The 15,107-nt window shown below is 43.8% G+C and overlaps 1 protein-coding gene and 1 long non-coding RNA gene across 3 annotated transcripts in view; one reads left to right on the plus strand and one right to left on the minus strand.

The window, feature by feature from the left end:
* Nucleotides 1–13,146: 13,146 nt before the first annotated feature.
* LOC125919908 (uncharacterized) lies at nt 13,147–14,065 on the minus strand. The gene is made up of 2 exons (XR_007456884.1): nt 13,976–14,065; nt 13,147–13,332 (listed from the first exon to the last, which is right to left on the minus strand). It is a non-coding gene; the product is annotated as an uncharacterized LOC125919908 (long non-coding RNA).
* DCAF10 (DDB1 and CUL4 associated factor 10) overlaps nt 13,880–15,107 on the plus strand; it is a 43,560-nt gene continuing 42,332 nt past the window's right edge. Inside the window, exon 1 of one of the 2 annotated variants that reach the window (XM_049626710.1) lies at nt 13,880–14,497. In XM_049626710.1, coding sequence (XP_049482667.1) covers nt 13,968–14,497 — 530 coding nt within the window. In that variant the 5' untranslated portion in view covers nt 13,880–13,967. The remainder of the gene's footprint in view (nt 14,498–15,107) is intronic. The other variant, XM_049626706.1, reaches the window with a different exon arrangement.

Genomic DNA, 15,107 nt, shown 5'->3' on the forward strand with positions numbered 1-15,107 from the left:
TTCTGTGTCTGATTTCTTTCATTTAACATGTTTTGTGGTTCATCTGTGTTTGTAGCATATATTAGCAGTAAATCATTCCTTTTTATTTCTGAATAGTATTCTGTTGTATGGATACACCACATTTTGTTTATCCATTTACAAGTTGATGACCATTTGGGTTGTTTTCACTTTTTGGCTATTATGAATAATGCTTTTAACATTTGCATACAAGTCTTTCTGTGGATGTATGTTTTCATTTCTCTTGGATAGGGTACCTAGGAGTGGAATTGCTGGGTTGTATGATATATTTATTTATTTAAAATTTTTTAATGTTTGGGGTGCCTAGGTGGCTCAGTTAAGCGTCTGACTTCAGGTCAGGTCATGATCTCGCAGTCGGTGAGTTTGAGCCCCGCATTGGGCTCTGTGCTGACAGCTCAGAGCCTGGAGCCTGCTTCAAATTCTGTGTCTTCCTCTCTCTCTCTGCCCCTCCCCCACTCACTCTGTCTCTCAAAAATGAATGTTAAAATTTTTTTTTAAATTTTAATGTTTTATTTTCATTTTTGAGAAAGAGTGTGAGCAGGGGAGGGGCAGAGAAAGGAGACAGAGGATCCGAAGCGGCCTCTGTGTGCTGACAGCAGTAAACCCAATGCAGGGCTCGCATTAACGAACTGCTAGATCATGACCTGAGCAGAAGTCAGATGCTCAACCAACTAACTGAGCCACCCAGGTGCCTCTGATAAATTTATTTTTAACCTCTCAAGAAACTGCCAAATTTTTCTAAGTTGCCCCATTTTACATTTCCACCACTAATGTATAAAGGTTCTAGTTTCTCCACATCCTAACACTGATTATTGTCCTTTTGATTAAATTCATCTCGGTAGGTGTGAATATTATCTCACGGTGATTTTAATTTGCATTTTCCTAATGACTAATATGCTTAATAGACATTTGTAGATCTTACTTGATGAAATGTCTATTCAGATCTTTTGCCTGTATTTATTTATTTTTTGAAATGTTTATTTATTTTTGAGAGAGAGAGAGAGCATGAGCAGGGGAGAGGAGAGAGAGAGAGAGAGAGAGAGAGAGAGAAAATCTCCAGCTGTCAGCACAGAGCTGGATGCGGGGCTTGAACCCATGAACCATGAGATCATGTCCGAGAATCAGATGCTTAACCAACTGAGCCACCCAGGCACCTCTGCCCATTTTTAAATTGTGTAGCCTGTTTTATTGAGTTATAAGATACTCTTAAATATATTCTGGATATAAACCCTTTACCAGATATATGATTTACAATTTTTTTCTCACAGTCTGTGGCCTGTTTTTCATTTTTGTAACTATCTTTTGAAGCATATTTTGCATTTTGATGACATCCAGTTTACCAATTTTTTATTTTTAGATTGTGCTGTACTATGAAGACTGGTAGTGGAGCCCAGTCTCTGTATTTTAGAATAGTGAAGTGTCTGATTTTTTACGAAACAAATGTTTAAACTATAGCTCTCCAATAATAACTCATTTATCCACTCACCTAAGAATGTCAAGTACTGTGCCCATGTTCATAACTCAGATGCTTTCATAGCTGGCTTTTTAAGCTAACATTTGTAAGCTAACAGCTTGCAGACTTTTGTGTGTATTTGTTCCACAGATTAAAAAAAAATTTTAAGTGTGGCTTTTAATTTTGTTTTAAACATTTATTTATTTATTTTGAGAGAGAGAGCATGCAAGCAGGAGAGGGGCAGGTAGAGAGGAAGAGAGAATCCCAAGCAGGCTCTCTGCAGTCAGTGCAGAACCTGACATGGGGCTTGAACCCACGAACCATGAGATCCTGACCTGAGGTGAAATCAAGAGTTGGACGTTTAGTTGACAGAGCCACCCAGGCACCCCTTTTAATGTTTTATTATAGACGGCTCCAAACACATAAAAGTTGACAGACTAGTATAGTAAACTTCTATGTAGCCAAAAAACAGCCTCTGTGGCCACCAATGCTGCTACATGCACACCTGTGGGAAAAACAATTGAGTTAACATTTAATGATCAGATTTCACTTGAAATTTTCCGTTTTTAATGAGTTAATCCAGAACCCAGTATGGGTTCAAAGATTGGCAAGAATAGTATCACCTTTGGGTTCCTTTTACTTCAGTTTACTACCAAACCAGCAAATAAGCTGGCACAGTGCACAGAGTCAGGGATACAGCTACTTTCCTACTGTCTCAGGGGTGTCTGAAGTTCAAGCGTGACTGCCAGGACTTAGTGCCCTCTATAACTGGAAGGTGGCAGAGTGGCTAAGTCTTTACTCAGCCGGCGCCCAGAGTCACACAAGCACCTCCTTGCTGTGCCAGGTACATAGTCTTATTTCTTGCTGCTTCAGTAGGCTAACAGCAGGCTTCATTTTGAACTTCCACCTTCATTTTCCTTTGATAAAGCAAATGGCATTACTAAGCCTTGTGGTAGCTGAATCTGGCTGCTTCAGTAGAGAGAGATACAGTGGTGATAACAACTTAAGGTTCAGAGATAATGTCTACAAAACTCGAATTGATAATCCTGGTGTAGTACTTTACTCAAATGGAAGTTGTTCTTTTTAATAGTATTCTGGTTATTCAGAGGTTCACAATGAAAATGTTAACAAGTGGTTAGGGGAAAAGAAGGACCAGACCTGAGATTTGTAGAGTGGCTCGGAGTTGAGGGGTTTTAAAAAAGTAATTGCCATCCTTGGCAGTGAGCTCTATACACAGCACAGCACATGGTTATGATTGTGGACTCTGGAGCTGGACTGCCTAGATTTGAATCCTGTCTCTACCACTTGCAGGCTCTGTGACTTATCTTTTCTGTGGCTGTTGTTTTCTCATCTCTAAAATGGGGATAATAACATACCAACACAACTTGAGTTTTGAGTTAATATAAAACAGCCAGAATAGTATTAGGCATGTATTATTATATAAGTGTTTGCTTTTTATATTTTATGTTTTTTTAAGCTTATATGGTAGGACCATTTCATTCCTGACTACATTGTTTCCTTTGAGTTCCGAAGGTTCCCAGATAGAAATGACACAATTGCTTTTTTGGTTGTTATTGATTCTTCTTGTCAATGCTCTGTAAAACCTATCACAAGTATGGCAACACCAAGCAGTCATGCCGGAAGGAAACAAACTGAGAGTTCATTCTGGTACTTTAAGGGAGCCCTGCAGCAAGATCCTAGGAACTTTGCCATGAACAAGTCTCAGCTGCTCTATCTGCACCTCCTCCTACCACCAACTTTATTCCTTACCCTCTACCCTGAATTTTTTCTCACCCTTGTAACTGCTGCTTACTCATGATTTCTGTCTCATTCCTTTGGTGTGCTCATGACCATCATGACTCCAGTGGCCTGTTTTACCTCATTACTTTTCGGCCCAAATTCTCATTGCCAACTAACTCACTTCTGATTTCCCAGTTCAGCTCCCATAGAGTATGAATCTGTGTGGACAGAGCTTTTTGGCTTGACAGCCTCATGGATCAGTGGCTAGTCTGTGGCCTGGTTGCTCAGTTACTTGCCCCATACTAGTTGGTAGGTAGGGGAAGCTGAAGTTAAAAAGCTACAAAGGTTGACAGCCTAGACCTTCCCCTTCAGTAGGAGGTACCGAGGTGAGGTGTCAGGTGTAAATGCCAGGTGTGTGGGCTGCCACAGTAGATAGGGCCCATCCACAGTTCCTAGAGGGTGTGAGGGGAGTTTCCAAATCTTTTCTGTGGGCCCAGCATTGAATATGTAAGCAAATGTCAATTGATAGATTCACGGTGTACCCCAATATACTTTTATAACACCCTTATTTTAAACCTGTAACATTTCACTTTTTTTAAATGTTTATTCATATTTGAGAGAGACAGTGCATGAGTCGGGGAGGGACAGAAGGAGACACAGACAGAAACTGAAGCAGGCTCCAGGCTCCAAGCTGTCAGCACAGAGACCAATGTGGGGCTCGAAATCATGAGCCATGAGATCATGACCTGAGCTGAAGTTGGATGCTCAACTGACTGAGCCAACCAGATGCTCCTCATTTAATATGTAGTATATACAAAGAGCAAGGCTCTGTTTTAAGAGCTTTATATGTATTAACTCATTAAATCCTCATAACGGCTCTGTGAATTTGATATTATTATCCATTCTTTATAGATGAAGCTGAGGGACCTGCCTCTGCTCACATATTTGCTAAGTCAGGGTTTGGATCCAGGCACTCCTGGCTTCAGACAGCCCTGCATTACACTATCTTTCATAGATAGCCTGACCACACTGAACTTTCCAGAAAAGCACCCCTCTTGGAACTTTGTGTGGTAAAAGGCACAAAGGGGTGGCCCATTCAAATTTATGTGTTTGTTTGTTTCCTACTCTTCATTTAGAATATTGTTAGTTTTTTACATTTTTTTATTTAGACTTTTTTTTTTTTTTAACAGATAGGACTGAAAAGTGGGAAAAGCATAGACTTTGGAATCATACAATTCTGGATTTGAATGCAGGCTCAAACATCTGTCTAACCTATTGCAAATAATGTTACCTGGGCCACCATGCCCTCATATTGCCTACCCATGTGAGACATTACTAACTGATTACAATATTGTTTCTTACTGAGCTGAGAATCCTTTTCATGATTGCTCAAGACAGGGGATTTATAGTCAGTGGGAGTTGTTCCAGGAGGTAGACCCTATTTGTAAATCTCTATTCTTTAGGCCCAGATATACAGACTAGCTATCCAAGCCATTTCTTCAGTAGTCCACCTAAACGTGTCTCTGTTTCCTTTGTGACAAATAGGTTTTGGGAAAAGTTGCCTGTGGTGATCCTGAACTTGCGCCTTTATGGGACTCAGAAGGAGGAGAAGTCCAAACCCATTAGCCGTTACCCTGTTCCTTACAAGAAGGACCTGCCTTTTGACATTATAGAGCTCATGTAGGAGGCAGAAAAGGAGGAAGACCCTCCCTCATGCAGGGAGTCAGCCAGTACAGACTGTGTCAGCCAGAAAGGAAGCCCTGGAACAGGTTGCCCCAGTCTGCCCTAGTGTCCATTGTGGGCAAACCCTTCTTTTGGGGACCAGTTGTGTCCCAATCAGAAGGACATACTTTTTTCCTCTCAGGCTCTCATGTTCTGGGACTCTTCTTTGTCATTCAGTCCTCTGCCCAAACAAACTTCTGAGGTTTGTTTTATAATAGTTTACTTTAGCACTGTAATATGGTGTGGAGATAGAACCACTGACATCCAAGCTAGCTGCTTAAAGTGTGAGCGGTACCTTGCTTCTTCTATAATTACATGTTGAAAAATAAGAAAAATTAAGCAGAAAACTAAAAAATAATAAAAATTATCTGATTCCACCCAGGTAAGCTACTTTTAGCATTTTGATGTGTTGTTTCCCCTTATTTTCTTTGTATAAATATACATGTAACTTTTTAACATTTTAACATTCTTGCATTTTTGAGAGAGACAGAGCGTGAGTGGGAAAGGGGCAGAGAGAGAGGGAGACACAGAATCCGAAGAAGGCTCCAGGCTCCAAGCCGTCAGCACAGAGCCCGACATGGGGCTCAAACTCACAAACCACGAGATCATAACCTGAGCTGAATCGGATGCTTAACTGCCTGAGCCACCCAGGTGCCCCACATGTAACTTTTAAAAATACTGAGCCACCTAGGTGCCCCGCATATAACTTTTGAAAATGAAATCGTGTTACCATGGACATTTTACAGGTCAAAGCATCATTATAATTAGTGGCTGCATAATATAGCATTATATATTAGACATATTTTAATTTATTTCCGCAATCTCCCAATCTTGGACATTTAGAACTTGTAATTTATCTTTTTTTAACATTCCCAAATTATTTTCTCAGGGTACTTTTGAAAGTTGGTACCTATGTTGCCAAATTATAAGACCCTTCTTTGAGCATAGACATTTGCTATAAGCTTTTGTTTTTCAAACTTGGTGGTAGAACTTAAAGGATTTTTTTCCAAACAAAATCTTGTATGGAAATCCATTATATAAGAAAGATAAAAACCCACCTGCTCTGCAGGGAAAGGTCTGGAGGCCTAGCTTCTCCCTTGGTACCACCTTCACCTGTCCATAACCTCTCCACTTCCCCACCTCTTCCTCAGCCCCTGCCCCTGGCTGATATATATGATTCTTTATATTATGTCTTCTAGCCCATTAATGAGTTGTTAGCATCTGTTATCAGGGTTCTTTGCCCTACAGGTAACAGAAAATCCAGTTCAGTTCATGTAACTATAAGGACAGTTCAGTGTCTCATATAACAGCAGATCCACAGACAGGGTGATTCCTGGGTTGTTTAATCCAGTGGCTAAGTGATACAGCATGATGAGGCTCTTAGCATTTTTTGGTTCTGTCTTCCTCAGTGTGATGACTCTGGGCTCACACTTGTCCCCTCCCAGTCAAAAGATGCCCATAGCAGCAGCAAACATTACATCCTTGCACAACTTCTGGAAGGGGTTAGGAGGGTGCCCCCCTTCCTCATATTCCTTTTGGAGGGAGAAGAAGGTTCCAAGCTAATTTCCCCTCATTTCTTACTGGACAGGATGGTGTCACATGCCCATTCCTAGACCAGTCACTGAGAAGTAGAATAGAATAACCACAATTGGTTTAGACAAATCAGGATTTACCCACTAGAGTTGGGGAAGGGCTTAACCTTACCGGAAAACCATGGCAATCTGGTATCTGAACAATATGCAGGTTCCGTTGTCAAGGGAGGAGGGAAGAAATGGCTGCTGGGTAGCAGCCAATAGTTGTCTGCTGTAACATCCCATTAGGAAATATACTGAAAACCCAATGTCAAAATTCCAAGGCTGCCTCTTTTGGTATGGCCTTGGCCAAGTCACTCAACCTCTCTGGGCCTTAGTTTCCTTATCTGTAAACTGGGAATAGTGATACCTGCCTTACCTACCTGACAGAGTTGTGGAGAAGGATGTGTGAAAGAACTTTGCAAAGTACTTTATTGATATTAAGGCTTGTTATTAATTTATTCTTATAAATGAATGAGCATCACCAGCCCCTTGTGAAAAGGTAGGAAATCAGTAAAATGTAAATTCTAAGAAGTGTCTTGGTTTAGTTATAACATTCACAGTCTAAATTTCATAAAATCACTTATCAAAAAAATCACGTATACCTTTAGAGGTAACACTGCAAGTTATAAATATCCTAAGAAGGTATGTGTGGGTTGTACTTTGACACCAAGGCTGTGGCCTTCCTGTGATTGCATCTGGCATTCAGCAGACCGTATGGTGACTACCAGTTACTGATTGCCTATTTTGCTCTTAGTTTTCACTTTATGTTTCCCTGTTTGGTTTTTTTCTTTCCTGCAGACGGGATTTTTATAGAATGTATTTAAAGTAATGTCTCACTGGCCATTGGAATTCAGAGCCTTCTTTGCTTATTACAATGCCATCTGCAACAAGGCAACAGGTAAATAGAAAAACAGTGCTAAATCGTTCTTGGATGAGATCCAGATGCCTGCTTGCTAGAGTTCTTCCCATAGAGTTCCAGATCACTGTGGAGCTAGGAAGAGGTTCAGAAAGACTGTAGTTGGTTGAGATATCCTCTAGATTCTGAATCTGGGTTCTGAATGTAACTATATAATTATAGATACAGAATTGAAATAAGTTAGGTGATGACCACAGCTCATCTTTCTTACTTTGGGCTTAAATGTCCTCTGGCTCCATATAGCCCCCTGAATAAAGTTCGGGTACTTGAGCCTGGCAATCGTGGATTTCTTACTTAGGATTCAAGTTAGGTTGCTGTTATCTAGACCCAAAGATACGTTGGTTTAAACGAGGTATTTTCTCTTTCTCACCTAATAGTCCCCATGTGAGCTGCTAAAGGCCAGTGTAGTGTTGTTTACTGTTTGGGATTGCCCCTGCCGACATGCTCATGCTGATTTACCACTGCTACCATCAGAAAGAGAAGGGGCATTTGTGGGTACACATTCCTTTCCTTTAGAGTCATGACATGAAAGTCACATCACTTCTCTTTACATCCCACTGGCTGGAACTTCATCACATCATCACACTGAGCTGCAAGGGAAGCTGTGTAGGCCATGTGCCTGTCTAAAATGAAGAGAGTCTTATTGAAGAGGAGACAGTAGGTGCTGGGAGACAGTGTGTCACAATGACTCTCAGTAGCCTGACAGCAGCCTGCCTTCCCAGCCTCCTTTTCCTCAGCCCCTGTATGTTCTATCTGTTGGAATCCAAGTGGGCTACATTTTACTCTGGAGCATTCAAATCTCATGATTTCTCCAGTCTTTACCTTTGTTCACCCTCTGCTATGCCTGTGAGATACCTTTTCTCCTGTCCATGCTTTGTGAAGCTGATCTTTCCTTCAAAGTCCATCTCATCTGCCTTTACTTACAAGAGACTCTTCCTCCTGTTCAACTCCCACAGTGTCCTTCATCTGTCCTTTTCCAATGGCATACAGAGAGCTATCTGCCGTATCTTTCCACAGCTTCTCTGTCCTAGTGGGAAGAGACAGACCCTGTGTTCACATCTGAGTTCTGCCATAGAGGTGCCATAGAGGTTGCATGTGAACTTCAACAAAGTACTTAAATGTCTCAAAGCTTTGGTTTCCTTACTAGTAAAATGGCATTAATACCTACTCTACAGTGCTGGTATGAGGGTGAAATAAGGTTACATATGTACCAGAATGGTACCTGGTGCCAAAATGAATTCCCACTTTCTTTGCCTCTCCCTGTCCCCATGGAGTAGGTCCTCTGAGGTTAGGAAGTCTCTTCTTCTCCTTCTCCTTTTAAAGTGTTAGTCCAGTACCTGATGGGCCTCAGAAAATGTTTCTGGAATTTTAGTAATATATTCAACACATATTTTCTGAGTAACCTCTATATGACAGGCACTCCTCTGGGGATACGGTGGTGAGTAAGTCAGAAAAATTTCTAGACTTTCAGACATATTCTAGAGAGGAAAAAAGAATGAACAACTGCACAAAATAAAAGAACAGGTTAACTTCATAAGTGTTAAGTATTACGAAGAAAATAAAATAGGGTAGCTGGTAGCAAGAGACTGGGAATGGATGCACAAGTGAAGGGGTAAGGGAGAAGTCTGTTGCTAAAGTATGGCTGAACCTGTCTCGGTTATCCTAAGCTGCAATCCAGGGCTTCTGAACTGGTCTCTTCTCCTCTCCTCTCCCTCTGTAGGGCAGCTCAACAGAGTTGACAAGGAATTTATCATTGTGGTGACCAGCCTGGCCAACAGGTGCCCATACATCGTGGTTGTCCACAGTGCCTGGTACAGGATCTCCTCAAAGAACCCAGTGCTCTCTGACCAGGTTGGTGCCCACCTCCCCTATGCCAGTTTCAGGGCTTCTTCATACCTAAGGAAAGGGAAAGATCCATGCCACTATATGGTGCAGGGAATGCCCCCCCGCCTCCCAGCTCTTCTCGTTGCTTGAGTTCCCTTCCAGTCCCATCACTGTGCCCATCTGCTCCTGTGTATGCATGACGTTTGGGACCAGGGGTTAGCTGTGCCCCAACTTTGTGCCAGACCTGGTCCTGGATACATGGCATACATTCTCTCAAATGCACACAGCTCCCCCTCAAAGTTGAGCCTTATTATAACCATTTTATCCTTGAGGTTCAGAGCTGTAACTTAATATGGGGCATGCAACTAGAAGATGGCAGAGTCCATTTTCAAAGCTTGAGCTCTTTCTGCTACATGATACTGTTTGCATTTGCCAGTGTGAATTTAGTCTAGCCACTAATTATTCCTAATGGGTCCAAAACAGCTTCTTACATTTTCATTTATTTCTTGCTTCTGGCCCAAGCCTACGCCTGTCTGCCTTTCATTTCTAGAACTGCCTCCATCTTCTCTTTCCCACCAAGACTGGTTGTGAAAGTGGTCTCAATCCCCCAGCCAACAGCTTACTATCTCTTTCATCCAAACTCAGGACCTTTGGGTATCAGAGATCATGCTAATTCTTCCCAGAGAAATGGACCAAGGGTAAAGGCACAGCAAACATGGGTTTTTTGTAAACCAAGCTTACAAAATCCTACTGATCCCTACAGTGAAACTCCTGATCCTCTGTGCCGGGAAACAGAAACATCTGTTCTCTGTATTTATTCTTCAGGTTGAAGGTCATCAGTCTTCCTACCCCCCAACATACCCTCCTGATCCCACCTTGCAAACTGTTCTTGAAGGGCCTTTGTTGCCATCCTGAAGATCACTTCAGGACAGGTACATCCTCTTCCCTTTGCCCTGCTGAGAGCCTCCTGCCTAGTTGCCAGTCTCTTGTTCTTTCAAGATCATTCTCTAGGCATTGCTTCCCTAGTGTCCATAAAGTATGCTGTCACACCATGGTTTGCTGCATTATTCTTCTATTTTTAGGTGTTTAGTAGTTTTCAGTGTTATGCCTGAGAAAGGGCAATGATTATAAGTATAATTTTTGGAATCAAATACACTTGGAGTCAGATCCTAGTTCTGCCACTTTCCAACTGTGTGACCTTGGGGAAGTCAATTTACCTCTCTGAACTTTAGTTTCTTTGCCAATAAAATGGGACGGTAATAAAAATACTACTTCCTAGGATTTTTATAAGAAGTAAGATAATATTGGGGTGCCTGGGTGAGTCAGTCAGTTAAGCATCCAACTTTGGCTCAGGTCATGATCTCACAGTTGGGCTCTGCTGGCCCCACGTTGGGCTCTGCTGACAGCTCAGAGCTTGGAGCCTGCTTTGGATTCTGTGTCTCCCTCTCTCTCTGCCCCTCCCCTGCTCACACTTTGTTTCTCTCTCAAAAATAAACATTAAAAAAGAAGAAGAAATAAGATAATATGAAGCACTGAGCACATTCTTAGCACATAGTAATTGCTAAGTGTCAGCTATTAATTTTGCAAATATTGCATCTTGTTTGGGATTAATTGGAGACAAAGGGATAATAATCTGAGCTTCACTTTACTCATATGAAAAAGTTGGGATTTGGGGTCCTTATGTACTCAGAGTCTCTGAGTCTTGGTTCTGAGATTTTTGATGCCATAGTGTTTAGAGGAGAAAGAGGAGGTGCTTGTAGTTGGAGTGAGCAAAGAAGACTTCTTGGCAGAGGTGGTGCTGAGCCAGAGTTTCAGGTCTGCATTCCACTGGGCTTGATCAAGTTTAGCTGGAAAGTTTATTTTGGTCTGACTTTGTCCCTTTACTCTAACCTAGGATTTTTTTCATTTTGTTAGGCCCTTTGTTTTATTGGCTATACTGGGATGAACAGAGATTCTGCTTCTGTGTATTTTCTTGCACGTCTGTGTGAACTGGAGAAAGTCTGATCTCCCTGCTCGGGAAAAGGCAATGCTGGAGTTTGCACTTTCTATTTCCCGAGCTGATGATATAACAGATGACCATTTCAAAATGCTTGAGGTACGAGGCTTCATTTGAGAAGATGCCTGGGATATAGCTTCCATTTCAGCTTTTTTTTTTGCCATGTCCAGTTGCCTTGCTCATTTTGTCAGTCTTGCCCCCAACAAATAATTCTATCTGATGGGCAGAACCAATGATGTCAAAGACATCAGGAGTGAACTTGCTGCTCCAAAAGTATAACAGCCTAAACAGAAAGATCCGTATTTCAGGCACATTGCATTATAACACATCTCTTAGGAAGTAATTTTTTAAAAACATCTAGTCAGTGGATAGGGAAGAAAGTAAATGAATTTGCTCCCGGCCTGCTTAATGAGATAGAGCCTAAGTGTTGGGGGTGTCCAGGGGTGTGTGATACCTGGGCGTAGAGGAAACGTTTGTTAATTTCGGAAACCTTTGGAAACCTTTGCCAGTTGTTTCCTTGTGTTGTGATCTAAAAGGAACATCAGGGGAAAGAAGTTCATAGGATGCTTTAGGCATTTCTGATGAACTGGTATCTGTGATGTTGAGCAGTTGGAGTTGAAAATTTTTTAGCACTTGAAAATAGTGTCTAGACCAATAGAAATTGGTCTGTATAGACTGATTTGCAGCCATTTTCCTTGTTAACATGACATGGTTGTATTTAAAGGCTTCAAAGGCAGTGGGTAAACAGGACAGGCACAGTTAATCTATCTTTAGTAGCTTCTCAGTTAACTTCTTTAGTACCTTCTCAGGTAACTTCCAGTAATTTTTTTTTCTACTTATGAGTTGTAAAATCATGGTCATCTCAACAGAATTGTAGTCCTTATGTAATTTATTCTTATTTTAGGTTTTAGTAAAAATTATTTGGGATAAGTGAGGACTCCCATTTTAAGAAGAAGCATAAGAAAGAAAAGGAAAAAAAGCAAACCCTGGCATTACTGAATGACTTGTTCTGTGTGTTATAGCCACCGTTGCCTTTTTTGGCTATCTTCTCAAGAATCATTCTCATTATCTAACAGAGATAACATACAAACCTACAGAATATTTTCTTCTCATTTGGCTTCTCTAGATTCTCTCAATTGTTAGTGAACATTTCTTAATCAGTTTTGGGACTATAGTGTGTTAATTCTGATTTGCCTGAACTGTGAAATCTGATTATCTTGAGGCAGCACAGAATTTCATTGCAGAACTTATATTTTTCTGTTGGAACTGTATCTTAAATACCTTGGAATATGTAACCTTTTAAAACTGTTCTATTTTACTTATTAAAAAATTAATAATGGTAAATGGTCAGTGTTTTGTAGACCGTAAAATTTTAGCCATTGACCATAACTTAGGGGTCAAGCAGAGGGCCTCTGTTATTTGTTGCAGCCAAATGTTGGGGGTCATTAAGGGACATAATTTATTAATCACAAAATAGACCTTTACCTACCCCTTCTGCTCTGTGTGGGCAACATGGAGAGTATCTCCAGAGGAATGGCTGCTATGATCTCTGAACTCAAGATGCTTGCTTCTTGCCCTGTTTTCAATCACCTCATGGACAGGAGAGCCGAATAACTACTAACTTTCCTGGTTGGAGGACTTGCTGAATGTTCAGCTCTCCAAATCTCATTCCCTTATACTGGAGATCCTTCAGATCTGTCCTCACAGGATAGCTCTTCCTACAAAGATCGTCCAGGTTTATCCTCAGTCATCGAATGTGTGCTTTCTACAACACAGCTCTCAATCAAGAGTTGTCAGTACCTAGAAGAGTTGTCAGTTCTTTTATCTACCTTTCCTTGTACCTCAAGCTTTCTTTTATTGAACTCTCCTTCCCTCCTGAAGAAATACTGCAGTTCCTGTTAACTCTTTTTTACAAAGGAGTAGTATATATTGATCTTTAACAGCAATGGTGAAGGGTCTTGCATCTGTAATGCTGTCTGTGCCCTGGCACATGTAAGCAGGATTGACCACAGGTTCTGTTGCTTGTAAGGTTGATTTGATTCAGGTCTCCAGCTGCAATCAGTGACTCTTGCTGGATATACGCTCCTTCCTGAGGAGAGGAAGACATTGGTCTTGATAAACTCCTGACCTACTGGGCAGTAGCTGGGAGTTAGGCAGATATTCAGGGCACCAGTAGGCCCCCTTTTCCAGGCCCCCGTTTTCCAGGACCTGGGCTTTTAGCGCCAATAGTGAACCTGAGTACTTACTCTGAGTCCGAGTAGGCAGTACGCCATGCGACTCAGTATGTGGGACCTGCACACAATATGGTAATTTCTTCCCCTTGTGACCTTATCATAAAGTGAGGATAACAGTACATCATCATAGTCCACCCCTTTGGCCATTTAGGCCCAGTCATCCCTGGTCACGATGATTGACAACTACAGATTGACTCTGTCGCACGCGGTACCCTGATGCTAACACTGCCCCATATAGCTAGGATCCTGGGCATCCTCATTTGCGCTCAAACACAGCTAGTCGTTCCCAACCACCGTCCCTTCGGGGCTAAAACACCCGCCGTCGGCTGTGTCCCCACTTTCGCGGTCCCCAACGGATGATGGCCAGGAGCAGCACGTGTTTCCCAGCCGGCGGGGTTAGGCCGTCGCACGCCGGAAGTGGCGGTGGGATCGGTGAGGTGTCGGCCGGTGGGGCAGCGGCCCAGGAGTGGGGGGGGTGGGCGCGTTGGTCATGTTTACCTTCGGGCCCGGTAGTCCGGGAGGGGATGGGACGGCCGGAACCGGGACTGAGGAGCCGGCATCCCATGCGGGGCAGGCAACGGCAGCGGGGCCGCTCCCTTCCCCGCCCGCGCCGCCGCAGCCCGGGGCTGACGCAGCCCCTCCCCCGTCGCCCTCCCGGAGCCCTCGCCGTCCCGGCGTCCCCTCGCTGCCCCCGGCCGCACACGCCGGGGAGCTCGAGCCTCACGCAGCTCTGGACTCCTCTGCAGCTTCCACCCAGGGAGAGCCGTCACCGCCCTCCCCGGCGCGCCGGCGACCCGGGCCCGACTGCAGGGCGGGGGGCCGGGGCCGCCACGGCCTCGGTGCCCGGCTGTTCGGGTGGCTGAGAGAACGCAGTCTGGGCCGCGGGCTGTTCGTGGACCCGGCGCGGGACAATTTCCGCACCATGACTAATCTCTATGGTTCCATCCATCCCGCGGACTCGGTGTACCTCAGCACCCGTACCCACGGCGCGGTCTTCAACCTCGAGTACTCCCCCGACGGGTAAGCGAGGCCCCTCGGAGGGCGGGTGCCGGCCTCCGCCTGCTTCTGCCTCCCGTTTGCGGGCGCCGGGGGTTCGGGGTCACCGGCCCGCAGGCCCCTTCCCCCGGCACTTTGTGAAGTGCCCTGTGGCTGTTGGAGGTCTCCCCCCAGCCCTTGGAGGTGGGCAGGCCCAGGACTCCTGTGTGCTCCTCGGGACTCGGCGCGGTGGGGCTAGAGCCCGGCCAGAGACCGGTTCTCTGGTACGCAGTACGTGCCTGGCAGATAACGTGTGCGGTAAAGGCTCCTTGTTTCCCTGTCATCCGGCCTTGCATTTTTCTCCTCGAAGCTTCTGACGAGGGTAGGGAGCCTGCAGGTTCCACGAACTCTGCGCCTGACTTGCCCTGAGGGGACAAGGGTACGTTCCTTGGCTCCGGGAGGATACTAAGACGACGAGGCGGCCGAGTGGTGTCTTATGATGTGGGGCATTTGTGAAGTTCCCAGGCTAGACTGGATGCTTCTGTTAAGGGTATCCAGCCTTTTTCCTGGCAGAGTAAATATTTCATGTTTGGCCTCAGTTTGCTTTGGGTTTTGGGGAATTTTCAAAATAACAGGTATTTTTAAAACTTTGGTG

This window comes from Panthera uncia, chromosome D4 (assembly GCF_023721935.1).
Source record: "Panthera uncia isolate 11264 chromosome D4, Puncia_PCG_1.0, whole genome shotgun sequence".
Lineage (NCBI taxonomy): Eukaryota > Metazoa > Chordata > Mammalia > Carnivora > Felidae > Panthera > Panthera uncia.